Raw genomic sequence first — 25000 nt, 5'->3', positions numbered from 1 at the left:
AGATACTATTTTTACTCCATTCTCTACATTAAACGTCATATTGAGTGGATGAGTCTTTTTAGAAAAGCAAGCTGACGTTCGACACTAGTAACCATGCGTCTATTTGTAATGTATGACTGAACAGTATTTTCAAATATTCACAGAACAAAATATGGCTATCATCATTCAACTAGCAATGCTGCGAATTACAGGCTTACGTCCGTTATGGTAAAATCATTTTATACTCCATAGCTGGTCAAAGTCTATTCGCGCATCGGCACTATATATTCGAAGCATTTTTCAGGCATGAACCAACAGCCAACATTGGACGCGTCACGATGACGCACCGACATGCACGTGCCAGTGTCAAAGAGCATGGAGCACTTCAGTGTTTATATCCAACTTCTACTACAATGTAATCACACATTAGTCCAATGCAATGGCCTTGGTCTGCCACGATAGTTGGAACGGGAAGAGAATCTGGCAGTTCCCGCTTCTTATCAACAGAGCACGTGTCCTGTTGGTTGTAGTGTTGTACAAAGCACTGTGTTTTGCCCAAGGGTGTCTTCTGAAATGAAGACAGATAATGGTGGAGAAAGTGCAGAGGGATCATAGCTCACATATACATTGCCCATCAATATTAATACCATCCCGAACATGAAACTGTTGAGATTTGCAGAGCATTTGTGTTTTCGCGGGCTCAAAGCTATGAGAATGGCAGTCTGTAAAGATGTGTTGCGCCCTCTGGATCACATGCGGGTCTAGATGCTTAGATAGTTCACCGACAACTTCTACTATTCGTTCTTAAATAATGGATTCGGAACAATATCAATATCAATTGAGTTGTTTTTTCTCGTTTGTAGTTCAGATCAGTTCACTAAACAATACTAAACATTGGCTAATGTTTTGTTTCTTTATTGACAATACGGCTCAATTCGTCGTCCGAAGGCAGCAAGAAAACTGCTGAGTCTTCTACGACCCCGATCCTATCTACTGGCAGTGGTGGCCTACGATCTAAGGTCACGTGCTACGGAACATCCTAGTTTTTCACAAAATGTTTGCAAGACATATACCCCATTGCACTGGCTTGCCTGTGGGTGTGCGGCTTGCGGTACAAATAAATAAAAGAAAAAACCCCCCCTCACGGGTTACAGCACACCACTTGCGGTCCCTCAATCACTACCACCTGGTCTGGCGTTGACATCCTTCGTGGATTGGCGCTTCGCACTGCCGGACAGTATGCTCGATTCCTGGGCGTCGATATCGCGCAGATGCTGAGATATGCGCTTCGTGCGAGGTGGTGGCACAGGCGCTCCACCGCCAATGGTCGCCGATTCGATATCGCTTGACCGATCGCCGATGCCCGCCGACGATGCCACCGATGCTGGCGGTTCCACCTGGATGATCTTCTGTGACTTTTCGCGATTCCAGCGCATCAGCGCCTTTATCCGGCTCCCATGATAGTGGTAAATATATAGCGCAGCAAATCCACATAGGACCAGAAAAAGCGACAGAAGAGCCACCAGGGGTCCCATGTACGGGACACCCTTCGGTGGCTCTTCGATCGCCTCGTCGGTACCGTCGGGCGAGGACGGTTTGCTGGTACCATCGGTCGGGGCACGTGTCGGGGTCGGTTTCTGTCCAGGGCGCAGTGGCGTCCGTGTCGGTCCATCCGTTTCACCAACCGATACATCGGCACAGGCCCGGAACTCTTCCTGCGGACCACAACCGACTGCACCGTTACCATCCGGGCAGATGCCCCAGTTGTTGCCGGCGATGTACTTCCACTGGATGACACAGTTGTGGCAGTTCAGATCTATGCATTCGGGGACAAAGATCGTCAGTCGATTAGTTGCAGTTTCCGGGTCCGAACCGTCCCAGCAGTTTGATGCCACTTACCGGAAGGAAGCTCCACCTTCATATCGTAAATCCGGCTACCGTTGCGCGGATAGAAGCGTGTCTTTAGATCGTTCGGGTGCGGGATGCTCGGTGTGCCGCTGCTGATGCGCATCAGATGCTTATCCAAACAGTCCTGCTTCGCCTGCACACTGTCACAGATACGGAACTCGAAGTAGCTGGAAGCGAAAGGAGGTACGAATCGATACATGAGTACAGGGAACTGGTTCTGTTCCTAGGTCCGCCAAAAAGTTCTTCCACTTACCCCATATGACTGGCGGTGAGCTCAACGCGAACGGTAATCGTAGAACCGGGTTTATACCGACGCACCACTACACCCTGACCCCATTTACCGCCGAATTCGTGAGGACGTGGCAGTGGTACATCGAACGGATCACCGCACTCGCCACACTTGCCTTCATTCTTTTGCCACTGCCGATTGAAGCCACCACAGTACAGCTCGTGATCGTTGTAGTTCGGTGGCGTCGAGAATCCGTACCGCCACGCCGAGGCTCGGCTCGGTGGCTCAATCAGACGTCCGTGTCCATCGCACGGTTCCAGCGAGATCGCAATCAGCAGAAGGGGCAGCAGCACCACCGGGAACAACACTTTTCGTCGATTGATCATTCTGTGCAACGCTGGCGGGTGTTTTTTTGGCGTCTACTTCGAATCGGAGCGCCGATGACTGCACACTGCAACGAGGAATGAAGGACACTATTAGCTACACGGGAAACCGATCGAATGAGCTTTAGCTGAAGGTGGAAACTAACGATTCCCCTGGCCCTTGGTCCTGGCGCTGGCCTGGTGAGGCTGCTCTGGAACCGCACTAACACTAACAGGGAACCTATCGCGGACGAACCTATCGCGCTGCACCTTCGATTGCAAATGAAGTTCCCAGAAACGCGGCCTTCCAATGTTGAAGGCCGAGGTGTGTCCGTTCACCCTCCCGCCATTATCCTGCCACCGATCCGTCACCCCTCCAAAGCACCTGCCACTCCGCCATAAAAACACATAAGCGGCCAACCCTTCCCCTTTCCCACCCTTTCGGCGCTCCCCTCGCAGGGGAAACAATTTGATAATGGTTCGCTCAATAAATCTACCCCGCAATCGGTAGCATCACTGTGGGCGTCGGGCGGTGGGCGAAAGGAAAAAAACCGAAACAAAAAGTGCATCTTCCGCGTGCCTGCGGTGCCGTACGCCCGCGGTCCCCGTAAACAGCAAGCATGCGTAAAGCATGTATCGGTGCGCATACAGGCCCGGCATGTATGCGTCACGATGCAGTCCACTTCCCGACCGTACCGAGCTGAATTGTACGCTGCGGTGCATCGGCAGAACAATAGGAATGTCGGTAGTAATATGCGTCCGACAACGTACGCGCCTGCGCTCCTTCCGAAAACCATACCAGGGTGGGCGCTAGAGGGTGTTTTTGTCGGAACCCCCGCACGCCGGCTACTGAGTTACTCTCTTCCGGAAAAGTGGTTCGCTCGCTACCGGTTTTCTCTTTAGGGGAACGGTGAAAATGTTTTCGAACAATTTTTTGATCGGCTCAATCCAAGGAAAGTGAAGCTACCGGCTGACTATTGACCATAGTGACCAGTGTGGCACAGTACATACTTAAAAGAAGGGAGCATCATCATATGTCATCTGTCATGAGCTGTCTAATCACTACGCGTAAGTCGCACACTGATTAACGAGATCAGCAGGTGGCACAACACGTTACGTTTGATGCCACTTGTCGCGTTATCGAGACAAGCCACAGCATGATCGCGCGAGTAACGTAACGCGAACATGGAACGATGCGCATTTTAAGCAGAAAACGATCTGATCATTGTTCAGCACCCGCGTATGTGTGTATGCCCGCCGTTGGGTTACGATAGTCACATTAACGAGCCACCAGGCTGACGGTCTAGTGTGTCATTGTTTTTGGGAAAATAACACATTATTCAATCATGTTGGATGAGGTTTTTTATGTCGTAAAACCTCTCTCTTCTATTCTTTCTGTATGTCGCGTGTATGAAGCGTGTTTGGACCTGATAAAGCAGAATTCATATTTCTATTTTTCATAACTATTTTGAGAGCGCAGCATTACATAACCCAGAATATTTTTATCTTCTTCAGTCTTAATTTTCTTTTTTTTATCTTTAAAAAGCCCCGACACTGGACTCTTTAAAAAGTGCTTAGATAAAACAGACCAACTATTTCAATATGAGTCCGTTTTTTATGTTGTAAGAACGGAACAAAAAAAATGTTATTCTGAGATTCCATTCTGTTAATAGGCTATGGTAGCTATGGACAACACTACCTTAGTTACCAATAAGACGTAGTCACCTATGGGTTAGTTAGTAATACAATACATACAATAGATGATTCTTCTGGACGAGTGTGCATGTGTTTTGCTGGAATTCTGCGTGATAAATTAACATATTCTTCAAACTGTCGCCTGTTTTATTACTGAGTATCTGTATCTTCCATTAAGGATATCTCAGCTGAAAACGTTTTGAAAAGATAAGTCTTTTTATAGACATCAGCCTTCTTTACACTATCGATGCTACTAGAACCTTTCAAGGCAACCAAGTGGTGGTTGACATAATACCCGGTGGCATTATCCATAAGCCCCCTTCATTCTTCAGTTCCCACAATGAATGTCAAATACGAAACGTGGTGGCGCCTTTCTCACAAGGCTCCATAACCCCAAAAAGATAAATGTTTACAACCTCTCCAATCACCCAAAACATGCTGACTGCATCGAACTCTAGTCGTGGTCGCCACTAGCAGCAGCAGCACCCTTAAAAGCTGACCCGTTTCTCACGACAACCACCATGGTTGGCCACCAACGAAACGAGGTAGCATGCAACTAACCACCAGTGTTCGACACGACCGTTCCCCACGGCAAGGGTAAATCTAACTGACCACAACCAATTGCATCCAACGTCCCGGTACGATGCGTTACATCCGCTGCAGCACCACACGAACGTCATCGGTACACCGCCACAAACCACTTCGGGTGTCATTGAAAGCGCTGGACAGTGTCCAACGTGGACTCGTGGGTGGGAGTTTTGCGAACACCTTCTCACGTCATGACCATGGCAGACGTGTATGCAAAAGTGACCCTTTCCAAGCTGCTGACAAATAGTCGTTTCCGATCCGGCATACATTTATCGGCCATTGTTCCATGCACCGCGCGGCGAACTGTTTGAGATGGTTTAAGAGTTGGGGTGGCATATGGTGCGCTGGATAGAACCGCTAGAATGGGGAAGTAGCTTCCCGGCCCTCGATTCGTCTTGGGGTAGGTGGTCTAGATTGAGGCAAAAAGAACAGAACCGAAGCGTAACCATTATCCTAGCGCGCGTGATCATCGGTCGTCACATTCGTCATCCCCTTCGGTACGCATCTAGACGTAGATGAAGCTATAGGCGTGAAGAAGTGTCTAGAAAGGTGGTGATTAGTGTCAGTAAAATCGTGATTTCTCACAGCGTCATTGCTCGCTTTGCGGAATTACTGATTTAGAAAGGAGAGGTGATGGTATGAATTTGGAATTATATAGAGCCATTCTAAATATATTGACACGGCACCGAATGGGAGGATGTGTCTTAATTCTGCGCCAAGCATTGCGCTTGATGCGCATTGTGTGCCGACGACGACGGTGTGCTGTCGTGATGAATCGCTCGTTGATTATTCTCCGTTTTCGACAGAATCTCCTCGATCGAACCGTGGCACAGTTCGTGATTGGCTTTGGCCGGGGATGGCAGACCCTTCAGATTTCGACCTCTCTTTTGTGAAACGATAGACGTACAGCACGGTAAAACGTATAATTTGCGTGCGGAAAACTATAACAATGATAGAATTCGTTCATCCAGAGTTAATTTTAATAATTTGTTGGATAATTGCGGTACTGCACCAGCTGTTGCACACACATACACACTCATCGAATGGCGGTGGCTAAAAGTTTGTTTAGTTTGGTGGTCGACGGCGAGAAAATTGAACTTAATTTAATCGGTCGACCGTGAAATGGCCGGAGAAAAGTCCGATCCATCACACCGTGAACCGCGCGCCACTTTTTATTACGCATGGCTGATTAATCGGAGTGGCGTGCAACTGCAGGGCGATAAATAAAATAAAAAAACGACCATAAAATCTGTTTGGTTTTGCGTGGAGGGGAATGCGGAGAGGAAACCAACAGCTTCGACTACCACTTAGGCCAATCGAAATACAGCGACCGTCTCCAAATCTGAAGATCTTCGCCTTCTGCTTTTGTTCGCCATTTTCCGTGTCAAGATTCGCGTTGAACTGCAAAACTGCTCGAGGATGAGGATCAATCAACGTAAAGTCTCACGATCGCGGTTTCTCATCGTGTTCCACGTGAAGATGCAGGTGAAGTGGCTAGACAGAGGCTCATAGATGCCTATCAGCTGCTTGGAATTGTTTCGACAGTCCAAGCGCTGGAAAGCGATACGCGAGAGATCGGTTGTGTGGTGCGATCAATTCGCGAGGCTCACTGTTTCGATTGCTGCTTTTCCAACGAGAAGGAAAGCTAAGACCGGGTGCGCACCAAACGTTCATCTGCTTGGCGATAGGTATGCCTTTCATTGAGCATCGTTTGGTGGCCGTAGACCGAGGGGCAGACCGATAAGCATCGTTCACGTGATCGTACGAGATAAGTTATATTTGAAGTGTGATCGCTCGAAGCTCCACTTGAGACATATTGAGACAAATGGGTCAGCTAGTTCATAAAGTAATGAACTAAACTAAACGCGTACTCAGCTTTGGCAAGCAAAAACATTGGTCAAATTCCCGATTGTTCGGACAGATAAGTTCGACAAACAAAGCAGGACAGCGTGTCAACTCGATCGATTGGCGCGTAGCACTGCATTATCAATTAACAATGATGTATGGCCTCATTTCTTGGCGAGCTTCGAGTAGTGCTTGTTTCATTTCAATCACCACAATCGCCCGTACACACCTTGCACGTTGTTGCTGTTGCTGCTGCTGCACGCACGATTATGCAATGGCGATGATTGTATGATTTTGAACTATTGTAAATGGGCACCGATGGCCAGTGTTTCAGTGTTGGACGGCATGGCGGCGGCAGAGGACACCCAAGTGGAATGTATAATACCAATTTGGTGCTGAGGTTACCAGGGGGTTCGTGGTGCCAGCAGTTCAAACGTGCTGGCCGCCACCGTTGATTGATTGACGCTAGCACGGTTCAGCTACGCGCACAACATTCACCAGCAGCATTACCGGATGGGTTGCGTAAACTTTCATCCACCAGCCGTCGCTGTCACCGATTGACCGGCATATGTGCGCCATGTGGTTTAATTTTTATGAATTTCTTTTAATACAATCCGACAGCAGCCACCGACTTATTGAACATAACTTACGATTGAGTCTTCCGTTTCCGCGTGTTCCGTGCGCAGGAAGCAACTTCTTACGGCGAGAGTCTCTAGAGCTCGAGCTGGTCTCGAGTGAACTGGAACAAGTGAAACAAACGAGATGTAAAATACCACATGAGCCTGCCTTCGAGACAACTTGAGACGCTGGTGATCGCAACACGTAGAGTTCGTTGCTCGATCGCAGCTCGTTCCGTACAAGGTGTGGTCCAGCTATGGCGGAGAACATTGTATACGATTGTATCATGAATGACCTTAAGCAAAGGGAATCAGAAAAAGTGAGGGCAGGAGCCGAGGCCTATTGCTTTGTCATCAACGATTCGACCATCCAGCCGAACGTTGTCATTGAAAAAATGGCTCCCCCGTAGTGAGCGTGAACGTCGCTTTGGCCCAACTGTGATGACTAAATTGTTTTCTGAAAAATAAAATCAAATCAAAGCGGACCGAGAATACGTTCTACTTCCGACACGAACTTCTTGTATGAATCATTCGTATGAAACAGGCTTGGTAGACATGTTGCGATGTGGATTAGTGTTCACACCGCCGGGCATATTTCCGTTGAATAAGAATAAATTAGTGATGTCTGATGTTCAAACCGGTCCTCTGCACTTTGGAGCAGGGATTTGGCTAATGGAAGTAATGACAGTGACTTCTGGATGGTCATTGTTTCCGCGAATAGTTCACCGAAACGGAGGTTCGTCGCTTAGAGTCTTTTGTTTTCAAGGTCTTCGGGAGCAATTGCGTACCAGGAGCTTTTACCAAAAAAATTATTTCCTTTTGTTGACTATGTTATTGTTTCAGTTAAAGGAGTGTTTTAAAGATTGGGACATCGTTTTACTCTATTACGGCCTTTGAGAAATATAAACTAATATGACAACTTGGTTGGTGAACCCGATCAGAAATCAGGTTAACATTGTCACCTTGGTGTCATTCAGCAGCAGAATGTCAATTCCAATACCATAGCAGCTGCTAAACATTGCACCACATTCCCGGCTAGCATTGCCGATATGGAGTGAGCATTATATGCGTGTGTGCGCTGTGTAATTATATCAACAACGCACCGCCTTCCGGTATCATTACCAACAGCACACATTGCTGCTCCAGACGGCCACTTAGTATGATCACTGGCCAGATATTAGACTCCTTTCACTACCGCAGCGTAACGCCAGACAATGCTCTGGTACATTACCGTTGGAAGTGAGCTGAGCTCCGTTCGAATCGGAACCATCGTCACCAACCTATTACGTGGAGTAGGTGCACTTGGTGTTGCCGATGCGCTTTACAATGTGCTCCAGGGTGCACATCACCTTGCTCATTGCCCGTTTCTCATCAGTAATCGCTGAGCCCCCCCCCGGGTTGGGCTAATGATTGCATTGAACTCGTGGCGCGTGTGCTGGGAAAGAAAGTTTTGCTTCGCCACTTGTCATCGGACTCATTTACGCCTCGTGAAGAAGCTGCCAGATCAGAGATGTGTCGGGGGAGTGGAGCAGCGATGAAGCTGGAGGCATCACGGACGCAAAGAAAACGGCACAATGCACTTTAACTCGTCTTCCAAAGTGGGCCTCTTTAGGGGGAAGCACTTTGGAATCCGTGGCAATTGTTGCCTATTCGAATACAATTCAATGGCGGCGTGCATAAGAACGTCTGCTAGGCTGGATGAAGCGGGAAATCAACGATCTGATCAGTTGGTTCCACTTTGCCACAGGGTAGCATCTTCGCAAAACGCAATCCGATGCCGATGCACAACAAGAAACAATGGCGTCGTAATGATTTAGAAAAGAAAAAAAAATAATAACAAAAACACAGAAATCTACGTTCCGATCGACCATAATACCCGCATTCACTCGCACAACGCACCGGCGCTTTTAAAAAGGGAAAATGTTGAGAAAAAGGTGGTAAAGGCTGTCGACCGAAATCCGTGTGCAGCGACGACAGACGAGTGCAGCGGGAAGAGACTGTTCCACGTCGGTGAGAAACTGTGGTTTCCTTTCCCTAATTCCCGGATACTGCGGTTGAAGCAAGTTGAACGCTGGCACCGGCCAGGTATGTTGGCCGCTGCAGAAACGCTTACTTCGAACATCGAACGGATGTGGTCTTTTCATCAACTGATTGTTGCTGTTAACTGGCAGAAGGAATGGTAACAAAGCGTGGCTTTACATATTTTCTTCTTGACTAATGCGCTTGGAAAGTTTTTTTCTTCCTCGTCCACTCAAACAAAGAACCGGATTCATTGCGTGATTGGGGCTTGAGCGCAATAGTAATAAGTAACATTTGATTTATCGGTATGACGTTGAAAACTATATTTTGTTGTTGTACGAAAGGGATGAGTCAATCAACAGGTTTCCATAGTTGCTAATATGGCGGTGGGATCTATTGTGAGATGATCTGAGTTGGCTGAGAATGCATTTGCATTGAACTGATGCAGTACACGTGCGCGATACTCTATGCCGATGCCGAGTCGTCTGTTCTCAACTTATTTATGAACATTGGAGGGCTACTCCATATTAAGACGTACAAGAAATCGAAAGGCCATAGTTTATGTTCATTAAAGTTGTTCAGCTATTATAACGATTAACTGATGATAATTCGGAACGGTCCCGATCTGTTGCCGATTCCATAACAGCATCCTACCTCTAGCACAGTGATCTCAGATTTGATCGGATAAGAAGCTCCAAAAGTGAAAGAAAACAAGTTTTACTCAGTTTCCGAAATGAATAAAACCATGCGACAAACAAAAATATGCAGCATATTACACAACAACAACAACCGTTGGATTTGCCTCAAAGGCACGAACTTCCTGAAACTCCGTCAAAAACTCAAGTTTCACCTTCGCATGACATTTTTCTCGACACGATATAAGATCCAAAATAGTTGCGACCTTGCATCTACTTTGGCAGGCTCAAAAACACATCTCATGCGAAGCGAACCCTCGATCAGTGATAAACGATCGGGGCGGGAGAGATCGTTCAACTAAATACACGCGGCCACTAGCAGACACGGATGTATGTGTATGCTACACACGCATTTCTCAACACTGCGGGTGCAAAGCAATAGCATCGTTTCACACCGGCCCCAGGCGGTATCGCGAAACTACTCCACAACACTCCATATCAAAGCGCTTCTTTGATCGGCGGCAAGCGGCGCTCGAGACGGAATAATCAACGAATCCGTTGGGAGCGGCAGAGCCGAGGGATCGATTGACAGCCAGCATAACCTAAACAGCGCCGCCCGATCTCGTAACGGATCGAGGAGAAATTTGAATTTATTATCACCGCCCTCGTCGCCCGGACGAGGCACACGATGGCTCTCGTCAGATGACAGGTTCACGAGGGTAAGAAGGAGAGTCGCGAAGGGGCGCATTCACTCGGTTCAAAATGACCAAGTGGAAAGTCGCCTGACATGAAACGATTATTGTACGGCCTTTCGCGTTATGGTGTCGCGACGTTCGCGACGACTCAGCTGATCATATCCGTCCACCACCACCATAGCACAAGGTTGTCGCAAAAGAAAGCCTTTTCCTTTTGACCACCAACATCCGCTGCAGTTTTACCGGACCGCATGGGAGCCTCCGAGAGAGACCGCGTGCTTTCGAAAGAAAGCGATGATATGAATTGCAACATCGCTACCGAGAAGAACACTGGCATGGGCTTAATTTATGTAACTACAAAATTAAAACTTCCTTTCCCAAAATGGTCAACTTTCCCCGAAAAATGCTTCAAAATGCTTGCTTCCCGAGGAGACGACACTTCATAAAACGTCGGTGGCGATGGCTCTCATGGTATGGCATCGCAACGACCCCACGCATAAGAGCATAACCAAGAGCTCATCGTGTAAGATGATTTGAAATGAAATCTCTAGCCCCGTTTGAAAGGCACTGCTGTGCGTATGGGAAACGGAAGACACCAGTTCTCATGAATGGATCGTGAGGCTGGCGTTAAACGGTTAAAGCTTTCGAGCCGGCTCTTGATTCGCTATTAAATGCAGTATGTGTAGTGTATGCGACCTAAGCCCTTAAGTTTTCTTTTGTCAAAATAGTCAACCATCATCATGTTGTGAGTTTTTTTTTGTGGACGGAGATGTAGCCTTCAAGGTTCGCGGTACATTTGGTCTTTCATTTCATGCTGCATGATCGCATGTTCATGTGGGATGTGAACGCAGCTGCGGGAGGAAACACACTCATATTGCTTATTGAGACTAAATCAACCATAACAAAGGTCATCGCGATCAGTCTCGTCGTTCGGCCGGCTTGCAGCACTAATTCGGTGAAGCATCTCTTGTAGTTTGTAATTCTTCTGTTTTATCTGAATCGCATCCAGGACAGATCCCCCGGTTTCTAATTACCTCGCAAGGCTACGCCGGTACTGAGGGTAATAATGGAGGACTCAACACTCGCATGACTCGCAATTTGGAAACTAAACGAGCATACCGTTACATATTCTAACCTCGTCGCCGATGATAGCGCCATTAATGTGACACTTCCGAGGAAGTAAATTTGAATTGCGGGTGCACATAGCTGCGACGACCTTCGCTACCGGTCGTTAGCAGGTAACCGATGCGGAAGAATGATAGTCTATCGTGGCGGAGTGTGCATTAGGAATACGAAATCATCTGCTGCTACGCCAATGGGATATGCTACAATCGAGTAGGTGCGGTTCAGTCTGTACTTCAATCATTTTGAAGATAGCCAACATGTATATAAGTTAACTCGTATTATAGAAACCTCCTGGAGATGGAGAGAAAGTTTAAAAGTAGAATACGAAAGTCACAATAAGTTTAGGTGTAAAAAAAGGAGGAGAACATAATTTTCTATTCATTATATGCTAAGTATCATCAACATCAAGTGAAACACTCAACATTCCGCGCCATTCAATCCGAGGCTCTTTATGCGGATTTCCACTATCCCAACATCTCTCCAGCAACAACAGAAAGAAGTTCTGATGTGAAGCAGGGCACAATGTGTTTGGCAAAAGTCTTCATTTTACTCTGTCGCACCTACATGCTTCCACTTCCCTCAGATGATAATGAGTGAAATCATGCAGCGTGAAGAATAGTTTTTCGCGAGAGGCTGTAGATTAGCTGGAGTTTTTGGCACGTCGGCGTGGTTGGCCAAATTTGAATAACAATGAGCTGGATTTCATAAATACAGCAGCAGCAAACAGCAAAGACATTCATCTCGCAGATGGAAGGAGTCGTAGCGGCATTTCCACGTTGAACTCGAGTGTCGAAAAACAATCTGTAGCAATACGGCTTGTAGGTATGGTAGCTTAATGAGTCTTTCGATTTGGACATGTAGTGTCATTACTTAGTCATGAGGCTAATTTGGGTCCTCCTCCATCCGATCATCGGTATGGACGATTTTGGTTTGACGATTTTGTAAGGTTGCACTCACAATTCGTAAAGGCCTGTCTGGCTGCCTGGTGCGTGGCCTCGTACCGCTCGATTGTGCTAATCATGCGCGATCGTGCTCTGGATCAGGTCAGCATCAATCTTTGGATCCATCCTCTGGTCACTTTCATCATAGCGAACCGAGCACGAAATCGTAGCGAGTTAAGATTGCGAAGAACTGGCCGAGCTCGTTCGTTTGCGGTGTCATGAAATCGAAAGATCACGATTGATTCACGAATGGATTGGTAATTATCACCCCCCACAATCAAGACGAACGCGAATTGGTCAAATGAGGAGCAGAACGTAAGAATCGAGCAAAGTGAAGAAGAGTTGTAGTTCTATTTCCTCGAAAAAGATTTATTTATTGAAAAAAAAAAACATGACATATAGTTCCATAGGAATCTCTACGACATCCCATTTCAACATGAGTGTTGGTGAAAACTCAATAACACTCTCTCTTTCTAGTACCTGCGGTTTTATTATGCGGCACCCTTGCTAGATAAAATGATAATATGTAGATGCACAGGACACAATTTGTCGGCCAATGGCATACTTTCACTCGATAGAAATTTACCTCCAACGTTCGAACCGAATCAGAGGCCCAAGCCAAAGTGCACTCCCTGGCCTTGGTAGCCTTGCTTCGGGAAACACTTTCGATCTAAAGGAAACATTCATGCGGGGTGGAATAAAGCCGCTCATCAGGCGGCTTCAAAAACAACATCTTGAAATCCATTGGTGCATCCACAAATCATCGCACCTCGGCCGGTGGCGGATTAGAGTGTTTTGACCAGCCCGGTGATTGCACCGTGTTTGACCGTTTGAGAAAATCTTGGAAAGTATGGCAATGGCGCCGGATGAACCGGACTGGCCGGGCAATAGCGTGACTGTTTGTGGGCCACTGTGCCATGAAAAGATGGTCAACTTCTTTGCGTAGAAACCGCTCCGATGTGTGTTTATAGTCCGTGCACTGGGGTTGTTTGCCGAGAGATTTGTGTTACTGTAAGCCACTCGCCGAACCGGCTTTCCGGTTGGCGGAAGTGGCACGAACGCCAACCGGTAGTATATTGGAATGTTTTCTTCGTAACAGTGGACAGCGCTGCGGTACGATGCTCCCACGTGTTTAGTAATGTAGGGCAATACACCGCCGCCAAAGACACTAACATGCGCGAAAACGCGGGCCTTTTATTTTCCACGACAGTGCCCGGTCAAGACGAAATATTTGTTTCTGTGAAACGGAGAGAAAACCAGTTACCGTATAAACGCCATTTCGTGATGAATGTTATTTGTTTTTTGTTGTGTTTGTCCCTCTTTCGTTACCGTTCTGAGCCCCGTCGGGTGTGTTTCATGATTTTCACCTACGCATCCATCCGAGCAATGGTGAGCGGTCCGAGAGGGTTGCTAATGATTTTGGGATTCGCCATTTACAGATCACAACGTCCGAACGTACAATGACCTCCGCTTCGAAGGTCCATCACAGACTCGATTTGGTTAACTTTCTTCTTTAAAATTGAAGTTGTGTCCAAAAGTTCCCCTTTTGAAAAGCACATAAAAAATGTTCATCACAGTAAGGGCTTTCTGTGGCTCGTAGAAGAACATGCAGTGCAGAAGAACATGCAGTGTGGGCAGAGAATTTAATTACGTTTTGCACGCACATTTCCCCCTTCGGAAAAATTACCATAACATTAGCCTCTATGGCCTTCACATCAAAAGGACCATTGTGTGCGAGCTTGAAATGGGAGTTGCTATAGAATGAAATTCATTCTGGAGCTCACGTATCTTCAAACTAAATACGCTCGTTGTAGAGCTGGCCAGATGCTGTTGAAAAGAAGCCAAATGGTAGATTTCCGTTGCATTCGAATCTCGTCCAGCCACACAGACAAACCTGTTTGGCAGCCATTCACCCATTAGCCAAGTGGTCTGCCGTAGGATGAAACAAATCCTTCGAAAAGGGGAGCCACAAACCGTCGACAAGACTGCTCCCCTCCCCAAATCGCTCTAAACCAACGACGACGGCGACAACGAAACATTGCCAAGCTGACAAACCTTCTGTAACAAGATGGTCGCTGTGCAATCGACCTCCCATTCTGAAACGAGGGTTTCGTATTTTTTATGCCATCGCCTCGACAGCTGTGCTCCAGCGTCTATCACACGCGACCAGAGTGCTCTGGTTCTCTAGCCTCTCTAGCTAGCACAACAGGAAGGACCAGAGTCTGCTGCTGCGGCCTGCAATAAGTGGTTAAACTGCTTAAAGCCGTTCACCACGACCACGATTTGCCGAGGTGCGCCGACGGTAGCAAAAAGTCAGTGCAAGCAATAGGTAATTGTGGACGTGAAATGCCACAACGAGGCTACCACTCGGCTCGCCGGGTGTCTAGCGTATGGTGCGCGGTGCACGTTGGAGCAATGGGAGGGGGCGAACTACATTTATTCCAACCACGAAGCCCTTTTTAACGATCGGCGCTCCCCCAAAATGCAACGAAGGATTGGCAAAGCGAAGCGGTGTCACGAAGAGGATTGGCCTAGCTCCATGGCCCCGCAGTGTTTTCGTGGTGGCTCCCTTCGAGGCAAACATGACGTGACACGCGTGTGTCGCCAAGATGGCATCTAATTCGGTTTACGATGAATTTCGTTGCAATAACCGTCGGTCGGTCGTGGAGCATGCATAGCAAATAGTGCAAACCACTAACTGCCGTTCCCATTTACGAGGGAAGAGCGATTGGAAAGCGCCCCAAAGCACAGAGGATGGGTAAATATTGCGTCCAAAGTGTTAACTCGCATAAGATGTCTCTATGTCGAATGTGGACTGTTCACGAAGGTGCGAAAAGTAGGACTGCATTGTCTAACATCTAGTTTCCAAATTTTGTCTATAAAGCTGTCTACTAACATTGCACCATCTTTAGCTAGTAGCTTGTTGACTTTTGCACTCAAAGAAAGCAGCGCCCAACCTATATTTTGATCTTAGGTTATTTGGTCATTCGATGGCCTCTGGTGATTGAGCAAAAGTAAAAGTTTCAGCAAACATCGGCCGCCCCCTGAGGGCGATAACGCTCACTTTCTACCGATTTTTTTTTTCGATGGCACCAGGCACGAGGCCATCGACGGGAAAACGGGGCCAATAGCATCCATTATCATTCGCCCACCCCGATCACGATGCCATTAATGCAAAGCGATACAACGTTGATCATAGCAACCGTCTCGTTGATCATAGTAATCGATCGTCAAAGGAACCTTGGTGCCCTTGGTGGATCGTGTAGCGGTTGTAGGACCTGTATGTTCTTATGCTTCCCCAAAAGAGCAAACCACAAAGACCACAGCAAGGCGTATAAAAGTGAAACAGTTTGAGCAGCCGGACCACGGCTAGATTTTCTTCGGTTGCCAAGTCCCGTACGTTCGTTCTTGGCATTCTGTGCACGGCGTCCAACTCGGCGTGTGTTCTACTTACGATGTATCGTAGCGGGAAGCGGTTCAGGGTAGTGTTCCTTGAGGTTGAAGGGGCCGACAAACTTTCCTTTTCAGCAACTTTCAACAGCACACAATCTGGAGGCGGTCGTCGCCGGTCGTTTCTGCTGCTTCTTACACTTCCACGCTGCAGCAGTCGTTGCAGCTTCACGGTCCGGTGTGTTGTTGGCACCAATGCTTGTTGGGACCGGTTTCCGTGCTGTTCGGGAACACAGGGACCTTCAGTTGGTAAGTCTCGATCACTTTCGAACACACGCAGCCTTTTAAGAACAGCTTCTCACTTTAAGGGCCGTTTGCTCTTCTGCTTGAGTCACACTCGAAAGTGGCCACAATCGCACGATAACATAAGCATACGGCTCATGCGAAATGCAACGCACTGACTCAGCGTCCACTGATCGCGCCGTTTTCATTCACTAATTATGCTCGCGATCGTATCTTTACCTTCGCATGAAAACAAGATAAAAAAGCACAAACGCACGCCTTGTGCAAGGTTGATCGAGTTTCAGTTGGCGCGTACGCAACGCAACTGCACGCAAAACGATCACCGAAGCCCGATCACGTGGACCGCGTCGTGTGCGTCAGTCCCGAGTTGTGTGTAACGACTAAAACCCGGCCCCCGATAAACATGAAACCGAGTCGATTCACGGTTTCTTGCGCACGCATAACCCTTTCGGTTGGACTCGGGTCTTAAACATGGCCGAAGTATGGCAAATCGGGGAGACGAGAACATGATGCCGTCGTGGATGCTGCACTCGCCCGTATCGGACACTTGGTAGTGCTCGGTAAGTCTCTGGGGCGCTGGTGGGGATAAAGTTGACCTATGCTGAGCAAGAGCCAGATGGTAGCGTGGGGCTTCGTGGGCTTCGTAACGGTTGCACTAATGAGTTGTGTTCGAGCCGAAGCGAATCAAAGTGACTAATCAATTTTTCTTGGACTTGTTGACGCTCTAATCAAAGCCCTTTTACTGGCTCCTTATTTTTTTCTGTTTACTGCAGATAATAAAGAATTGAGTCATGATGGCAATATGTAAATTTTTAAATTCTTCCAAAATTAGTCAATTCCAGACATTCTTGCGTGACTACAACCAGATGGATGAACATAAAAATTGCTTCTCTTTCAATCTGAAGTAATGAAATTAGCAAAACGTTGAGATCAGAGTTAGCATTCCATTTGAGTATACTTTGTGAGAACCTTGATTCGTTTACCCAAATTGTAATAGTTTTTTTTCACCCATTCCGCATAGAATTCTCGTAATATACGCGTAATTAGTTGAAAGATAACAACGAAACGACTTCAATTCAACATTCATCACTTTATTGTCCTTGTATAATATTCGAAAAATATATTAGTAACTACTGCCATATATTAGTAACAAAAGAAGTTCCCCTAACTACCAAGAAATCATTTGAAATCTTATTATTATTGCCTTTGATCCACGCTGAAAGTGGCCCATAATGCCCAGTGTGTCGCTTTAATGCGCATGCGATATTGACGTATCGTATCGCTAAAATCGTTCGATTTCTACATGGTTTTCGTACTTCTTCAACTGGTGCAGATTATCCCACCAAAGGCGCAGCCGGTGCTGCAGAATCAGCCGGAACCAGGGCGTTAGTGGAGCGTTGAGGGTGGTCATGGTTGTGTCCAGCTGCTTCCGACTAACATACCGCACCTCGCTCACCTCCGAATCGTTCGGTTTAAGATCGACGTCTTTCTGCAGGAACAGAATGTAGTCGATCTCATGTTCACCCCACGTACCATCGCCTCGATCAGCGTAGTGGATGCGGGTGAGATAATGGAAATTCTCAGGACGTGCCTGTAAGCAAACAGAAAGAATAAATTAAACCAGCACGGATCGCCAGTCACCACACACTGTGTACTTTCTACTTACTTGGGCCAAGGGAATGCCTAGCTCGTAGTTTAACCGCCGTTGGGCGGCACGACGGATACCAAGAGCGTTCATTTCTTCCCGTTCTCCTTCGATATCATACAGGGGATGACTGCAGCAGGCATTTGTGTAACAATCGGGAAAGGTTATCTTCGGAAGTAAAACATATTCAAAACGGAGTCCAAGTCAGTAGAGGTCAGTCAGTAATCGTTATATCAGGAATAAGCTGCTTCCGGAGCGTTTGAATTATTCATGCCTAGTGCGTATGATGTAAGGATTTAGAGATGCGTATGTTGGTGTGACGGAGTATCCGGATGACAAAGTTACCGCTCGGAGTTGCGAGAAATCTAAAGGAGAAAGTTTGCCACGCTATCTATACGTACTTTGTCGATGGAACGCCGCTGAAGGAGCATATCCCCAGCGCTGTTGAACAGAAACACACTGAATGCTCGATGTAGCCGGATATTGCCCGCAGCATCCACTAGATGGCAATCCCGTTTCGAGGCCTTCCCAACGGACTCATCCCGATCGTTTACCAGGATGCAGGTTTCCTTCATGGCTAGCTCCTGCAACTTGGCCGCACTCATTGGAACCACTTTCGAGGAAAACCTCCTGTTCGCGACGAGCAAAATTTGACCCAACATCTTACGATATGTTCACTGCACTGGGGATGTTAATGAGCTCCGCTAAAAGCGCCGTTGAACAAAAAAAACCCAGTTGAACGCCCAGTTTCACACAAATTCCTTCGCGAGCAAATCGAAACCCTTACGGAACGTACTTGTTGACAAGTGCCCTGTGGGAATGGAGTGTTTATATTCACCCAGATAGCCAAAGCCTTTGCAGAAAAATCTTTTCGAAACCACTTATGCAGCAAAATCTCTTCGAAAACACCCACTGCCACTGCAGCAAAATATTTATGACGACCGAGCTGAGGTTTTGGAAAATTGTGTGAAAATTGGGGGGTTTTCGTGTACAGAATCATCGTAATTCCGTGCTTGCTTCTTCCGAAATCCGGCTCATCTATCTAGAGAATCCTCCTTGATTTCCTAAAACTGCATTTAAGATGGTAAGAGCAGTGGAGCGAAAACCATCATCAGCAGTGGGATGAGGCCGATAACAAACTTCCTGTTCTGTTCCACCCACATATTTCGCGCAGTTTTGTGATAACTCTTATCTTTTTTCAGATCCGCTTCATCCTAATACAGAACCGGGCTGGCAAGACGCGACTCGCCAAGTGGTATATGAACTTCGACGACGATGAGAAGCAGAAACTGATCGAGGAGGTGCATGCCGTGGTCACGGTACGAGATGCAAAACACACGAACTTCGTGGAGTTCCGTAACTTCAAGATCGTGTATCGCCGGTACGCGGGTCTCTACTTTTGCATTTGCGTCGACGTGAACGACAACAATCTGTGCTACCTGGAGGCGATCCACAACTTTGTCGAGGTGCTGAACGAATACTTCCACAATGTGTGCGAGCTCGATCTGGTGTTTAACTTCTACAAGGTGTACACCGTGGTGGACGAGATGTTTTTGGCCGGAGAAATCCGCGAAACATCTCAAACGAAAGTCCTCAAACAGTTGCTAACGCTCAACTCGTTAGAATAAGTCTGGCGTGGTGACGTTGTTTCGAGATCGCCCACAGATATTATCCGGTTATCGTTGCTTCTCCTCGTCATGGATCGTTTTGTTTGTTCCACCCTCACCGCAAACCATACGAAGGCACAAACGGTATCCGCAGTGAAGAGAACCATTCCAAAATTCAGAGGTGTTCTTGTGGGATTGTGAAGTTTTCTGTTCGACAGGAATGCGTAGCAAGTGTGTAGTCCCACACGGACAGGCCATAGTTCAAGAAACAAACAAACTGCCACCGTATTCCCACTTCTCTGTTAGTTTTCCGTTGGTCAGTAGGATAAGCGATGTTTTGTTCATTACCTCTTCAAGCTAAGCCTCATATCGGTGGCGTGGTATCACTCATACTTTACGCCTGATTACGATGTTTCTCAATCACGATCGCGGAACCAATCCCCTCCCGTGCGTGAGACCACGACGAGTAGAGAGATGCTGCCTTGAAGGGAGCGTTAAACCATTACAGCATGCAATACAATAATGTTCGTGTAAAAACGTAGCTGTTTCCATACATCCCAGTAGCCACCGAGCCCTGGTGCAAAGGAATGAAGCATGAGACGATTCACGGTAAAGCTGGATCAACTCCGTCATTCGAGAGGGGAAACGTGCACGAAACTCACCAAATGAAATTGTTTAAATTAATTGAAAAAGAAAAAACGAGAAAATATTAAACCTAACGAACGTAAGGGAAGCATTATAGTAATATAACTATATAATAATATATTATTGAATGATCTGTATTGCGTAGAAATCGAATAAAAGGCAACAGCATGAAACTAAAATCAAAATGGGTATATTTAACTACTACTTTCATCACATCATTATAGATGAAAACGCTAAAAGGCACGCATTAACTTAATTCTAGTCTCTTGAACATTAGTCAGAACACACGATCAGTTCCATATCATTTCCATGGTCTTATTGTACTTTTTGAGCACGATTTTTTACCAAGTTGACTCAGTGCCATGGCCGATGCCGATTTACCGAGACCGTCTCCGTTGGCCGGTTCGTCGTTGTAACCATTCGACTCCTTCTTTGATTGCTTTCGACAGCTAGAAAGCACTTCTTCGAGATGTTTGAGATCGTTGGGTGATTTTTCTAGAAGTAACTCGATGTAATTGTGTAGCAGGTGCTTCGGAAAAATTGGCGGTCCCTCGCCGTTTGTCTCGCATGCCTGGCGCTGGTTTGGCTGTGGAGTTTGGAAATCATTGGCGGTGTCAGACGATATCGTTTGCTTTAGCGATCGCACACCATCGAGTCGATCCTTATCGAGCTGTTCCAACGTGAACCGTTGGAAATGCCGAGATTTTGATTCCTGATCCGACGCCTTAGAACAACCATTGTCCTCGGGGTGCTGGCCAGGGCTCATCAATACGTCGAGTGCCTGCTTCCACTGATTTTCCATGATCAAGTGCAGCTGTGAAGCAATGTCGGCACGGTGCTGTTGGATGCTGCGAAGCTTATCCTCCAGCTCATGAATCCGTTTCGCAGAGTTAGCGAGCTGCAGACGGTATAATGATTCCTGCTCATTATACCGCTCGGTTAGCAACTGCACCTCCTGTTCACGCTTTTGGTCGATCAGTTCAATCTGTCGCTTGGCACGGTCGGCCAATGCTCGTTCCTTCTTCGCTGCTTCAGCTTTTAATTCCTGTTCGACGGTGGTGAGCTGCTTTTGGAATTCGTTCAGCTTATCTGTGACGACATCCTCTAGCTGGGATTGATAGTACTTTTTCAGCGAGAGACGCTGTATTTCCAGCTCTTTAAGTAAATTTTTCTGTAACAAAAAACAAAGGATAACGTTTAAATTACACCTGTGGCCAGTTTTGAGACTAGCGTCTCGGAACATACCGATTCCTCTTGGTGGATAGTTATTTGCTGTTTCATGTGCTTTGTTTGCTCGTGTAAGCCAACATTCTCTTGCGTCGCTTCAGCGTATTGCTTGGCCAGCAGCTCATGTTTTCTTTTGATCGTTCGGAGGTCTTCCCGTATACCGGCACATTCGGCCAGCTTTTTCTTTTCGTTCTGCAGATCTACTGTTAACTGTTCGTTCGCATTTCGAAGGCCACTCAGTTGCTCCTTTAGCTGCCGTTCACTTTCGCGACTGTTGGCGAGTCTTATTTGTAGATCCTCCTGTTGCTTACGGTGAACCTCGTTCACATCACGATTAGCACTGGCCAGATTGTCCACCTTCTGTTCGAGCGTATCCTTTTTCTCTTGAAGCTTCCGCGCCAAATTGACCGTATCGGCCAGTTCTTTTTCCAGCATGAGGTTCTTATTGCGCACCTCCACGTTCTCCGCCATCAGCTTCTCGTGTGTCTTGATGTGTTGTCCTTCCATGTCTCGGATACGGTTCGTCAGACGGTTTACTTCCTGCTCTAGCTTGCCGATAATCTCCAACTTTTCCTTATCGACGGACAGGGCGACAGACATTTTCTCCTCGTACTCGAGAAGCTTAATCTGGAGGGATTGAATGTTACGCTCGCAGTGCTGCCGCCGGAGCCGTTCCTCCTGTAGCACCTTGCCGTAATCCGGCGCACCGTTCGTATGCCAAATATCGCTTAAGTTAAGTAGATTCGCGTTATTGCTGTACGGCCTGGCCACGCACGAGCTCTGAACGTTTCGCGGGGGTTTCTGTGGTACCGGACCAACTCCCGAGGGCAGAGGTTTCGCAAGATTATTGAAGTCATTTGCCGTGAGCGATGGGTAATCGGTCAGCGATAGGCCATTCAGATCCACTAGTGAGTCGTGGGGACTTCGGATACCGCTTTGATTATGGTTATGCCGCTGTTGCTGTGTCTGGGGCTGCCGTTGGTACGATTTGTTTGTGTCTCCCTCTTGCAGGAACTGATCGATCTCGTTGAGAAGGAATCGCTCTTTGTGGGCTTCTCGATGTAGTCCATGGTGGCGTTTGAACGGGGTCGAGGCAACGTACTGCTCGGTACGATCGGAGGCGGAGCACTGCGCCATCGGACAATTTTCTATGCCAGCCATCGGAAGCGTGCTGTTGCCTTCGATGAACGAAGCATAGGAAAGGTAATCGACGCTATCAAGCGAACAGTTGGTGGCCTCAGTCCGCGGTACTTTCGGCGGCGGTGACTCGCAGTTGAAGAAGTCGGGCGGAATCAGCAGCAGAATGTCCGTCTCGTCGGATTCACTCATCACATGCCGCCGGTGAATGGTTCCTTTTTTGTACAATTACTACGCTAAACTAAACTAAACTAGTTCACAAAACACAAAATAAAACGGCGGCACACAAAAACCGTCAACCAAAACAACGCTGCTCGACTGCTCGACTGGACTGGAAGGAGAACTCGAGCAGTCGAGCAGAAGTAAACACACGACGAGACTGTGTATTTTTCTGACTATTTCTTCTGTTTGTCCTTTTTCGTGCGTAATAAGAACATCTTCAAGTTATTTGCTACTCCTGCCGTCGTTATCGTTGGAAAAGTAGTCCGGGAAAGTGGGATACCGTGGTAAATCGCCACACGAAAAGCGATCTACAACACTGAACCCAGAACCTGTAAATCCTGTCTAGAAAGGAAATCGCACCGGCAAGTTTTATGGTTTGTGATTCTGTAAGGATCTGATGTATTAACGATCGCAATTCCTCTTCCAGTAACTATCCCGGCAAGGCCGCACCCAAGACTACGGTGATCAGTCACCAAATGAACTGAAAATATTGCACCTATTCGGATTACCTCACCGCGATGGCCGCGGATATGTTGGTGGAGCCAATCCTTGCCACCGGCGGCTACGATCACACTATCCGGATATGGCAACCCTACACGACTACCTGCCTGCGGACGATGCAACACACGGACTCGCAGGTGAACTCGCTGGAGATCTCGCCCAAACGCAATATCCTGGCCGCCGGCGGTTATCAGCACATCCGGCTGTATGATATGCACTCGAACCACCCGATCGTGAATTTCGAGGGTGTCGCCAAGAACGTGACCCAGGTGGGCTTCGAGGAGGAGGGCAAATGGATGTTTACCGGCGGTGAAGACGGGAAGGTGCGCATCTGGGACATGAGCTCGGCGAATCCCTCCTGCAAACGCATCTTCGATTGCCAGAGTCCGGTGAATGCGGTTTGCCTGTTACCGAACCAGGTTGAGCTGCTGATGGCCCACGATGGTGGTGGTATCTATCTGTGGGACGTGAAATCCGACCAGCACGAGCACCTGATGCCGGAAGTGGAGTGTTCGATGCAGGATGTGGCCGTGAGTCCGAACGGTGCGTTCATGGCAGCGGTAACGAATCGAGGAGGATGCTTCATATGGACTCTATCCAGCTGGAACGAACCGTTAGGAACGGCTTCCACACTAACCCGCTGGCAACCGCAGCATAAGATACAGGCACACGAACGGTATGCCCTACGCTGTAAATTCAGCCCCGATTCGAGCATGTTGGTAACGTGCTCCGGTGACGGTACGGCGCGAATCTACAACACCGAAGGATGGACACCGAGAGCCGTTCTGCGTATTGAAAAGGGCTGGATCTGGGATGCTGCGTTCAGCAACGATTCCAAGTACATCTTTACCGCCTCATCCGATCACATGGCACGATTATGGCGCATAGACAATCAGTCGGTCGAGCGAGAGTACAGCGGTCACGCCAAGGCTGTGACCGCCCTGGCATTCCTCGATGTTTCCGGCAGCGGTGGTGGAACACCGACTGATGCTGCCACGAGTCACCCCGGCAAAGGAGGTTGAAATGTATGTCAGGATTAATAAATAAACGCGCCTAGAGAAGAAACGGAAACAGAGTTTGTTGATTCCTTAAAATATTTGAGTAAAACCATATTTCCAACAACCTTGCAGCAACGCTAGCTTGTGGGATCCACCAATGACATACGCACACAAGCGAAGCCTGAACGCACACAGCGTCGAATTCTTCGTGTACGTACACGAAATCAGCGCTGTCAGGAGGGCAGAGAAGAAAACCGCTTGTCTTGTCAGCTCGTTTTGTGTGGAGGGTTTTCCGAGAGGCACGGCTAAAAATTAACAAAATTCGCACTAAAAGATGGCTGATGCAGAGGTAAGACCGGTGTTTTCTTGTTAACGAGCAGCGACATTAACCGCGAAGCAGAATATGTGGCCAAATCCGAGCTAACATGTTGCTCAACTGACGACCATCCTCGTAACTTTTTGCAGCTTGCTAAGGCCCTGAAAGATCTACCGAACCGAGTGTTAAACGTGCCCGTGGAGGAACGGGCGGAACTGTTTCAGAACGTGATCGCGGTACTACCAAATCCAGGTAAGCGAGTCCGTGGAAGTGCCACCAGCAGAACCACGCAGCGATACCGGCTCCCAGTGTCACGTCACGACACTTGGAACGACACTAAAACTAACCTCAAAGTCGTGTTTTCATCAGTT

At 47.6% G+C, this 25000-nt stretch overlaps 6 protein-coding genes across 7 annotated transcripts in view; 3 read left to right on the top strand and 3 right to left on the bottom strand.

Annotated features, from left to right (window-relative positions):
• Positions 1–880: 880 nt before the first annotated feature.
• On the bottom strand, positions 881–16699 carry LOC125949042 (uncharacterized). 2 transcript variants are annotated; one of them, XM_049675730.1, is made up of 5 exons: positions 16093–16699; positions 7257–7345; positions 2141–2567; positions 1879–2054; positions 881–1795 (listed from the first exon to the last, which is right to left on the bottom strand). In XM_049675730.1, exons 3-5 carry the CDS (start codon positions 2500–2502, stop codon positions 1152–1154), a joined length of 1182 nt encoding a protein of 393 aa, XP_049531687.1. In that variant the 5' UTR covers positions 2503–2567; positions 7257–7345; positions 16093–16699; the 3' UTR covers positions 881–1151. The 2 variants fall into 2 exon arrangements, with proteins under 2 accessions (XP_049531687.1, XP_049531686.1); XM_049675729.1 differs by lacking the exon at positions 7257–7345.
• Positions 16700–17401: 702 nt separating this feature from the next.
• LOC125949056 (isopentenyl-diphosphate Delta-isomerase 1) lies at positions 17402–18753 on the bottom strand. Its single transcript, XM_049675744.1, has 3 exons — positions 18378–18753; positions 17998–18144; positions 17402–17922 (listed from the first exon to the last, which is right to left on the bottom strand). The coding sequence occupies exons 1-3, from the start codon at positions 18636–18638 to the stop codon at positions 17614–17616; spliced, it is 717 nt and encodes a 238-aa protein (XP_049531701.1). The 5' UTR covers positions 18639–18753; the 3' UTR covers positions 17402–17613.
• Positions 18754–18890: 137 nt separating this feature from the next.
• On the top strand, positions 18891–20397 carry LOC125949063 (AP-2 complex subunit sigma). Its single transcript, XM_049675751.1, has 2 exons — positions 18891–19060; positions 19179–20397. Exons 1-2 carry the CDS (start codon positions 19058–19060, stop codon positions 19602–19604), a joined length of 429 nt encoding a protein of 142 aa, XP_049531708.1. The 5' UTR covers positions 18891–19057; the 3' UTR covers positions 19605–20397.
• Positions 20398–20410: 13 nt separating this feature from the next.
• LOC125949024 (ciliary rootlet coiled-coil protein 2) lies at positions 20411–22819 on the bottom strand. The gene is made up of 2 exons (XM_049675701.1): positions 21474–22819; positions 20411–21399 (listed from the first exon to the last, which is right to left on the bottom strand). The coding sequence occupies exons 1-2, from the start codon at positions 22782–22784 to the stop codon at positions 20530–20532; spliced, it is 2181 nt and encodes a 726-aa protein (XP_049531658.1). The 5' UTR covers positions 22785–22819; the 3' UTR covers positions 20411–20529.
• A 127-nt stretch (positions 22820–22946) lies between these two features.
• LOC125949045 (protein LST8 homolog) lies at positions 22947–24380 on the top strand. The gene is made up of 2 exons (XM_049675733.1): positions 22947–23176; positions 23242–24380. The coding sequence occupies exon 2, from the start codon at positions 23333–23335 to the stop codon at positions 24335–24337; it is 1005 nt and encodes a 334-aa protein (XP_049531690.1). The 5' UTR covers positions 22947–23176; positions 23242–23332; the 3' UTR covers positions 24338–24380.
• A 177-nt stretch (positions 24381–24557) lies between these two features.
• Positions 24558–25000, top strand: part of LOC125948996 (eIF-2-alpha kinase activator GCN1) — an 8792-nt gene continuing 8349 nt past the window's right edge. Inside the window, exons 1-2 of the mRNA XM_049675633.1 lie at positions 24558–24662; positions 24779–24881. Coding sequence (XP_049531590.1) covers positions 24648–24662; positions 24779–24881 — 118 coding nt within the window. The 5' untranslated portion in view covers positions 24558–24647. The remainder of the gene's footprint in view (positions 24663–24778; positions 24882–25000) is intronic.

Source organism: Anopheles darlingi, chromosome 2, assembly GCF_943734745.1.
Source record: "Anopheles darlingi chromosome 2, idAnoDarlMG_H_01, whole genome shotgun sequence".
In the NCBI taxonomy this organism is placed as follows: Eukaryota; Metazoa; Arthropoda; class Insecta; order Diptera; family Culicidae; genus Anopheles; species Anopheles darlingi.
This window is presented reverse-complemented; position numbering and strand designations above follow the sequence as displayed.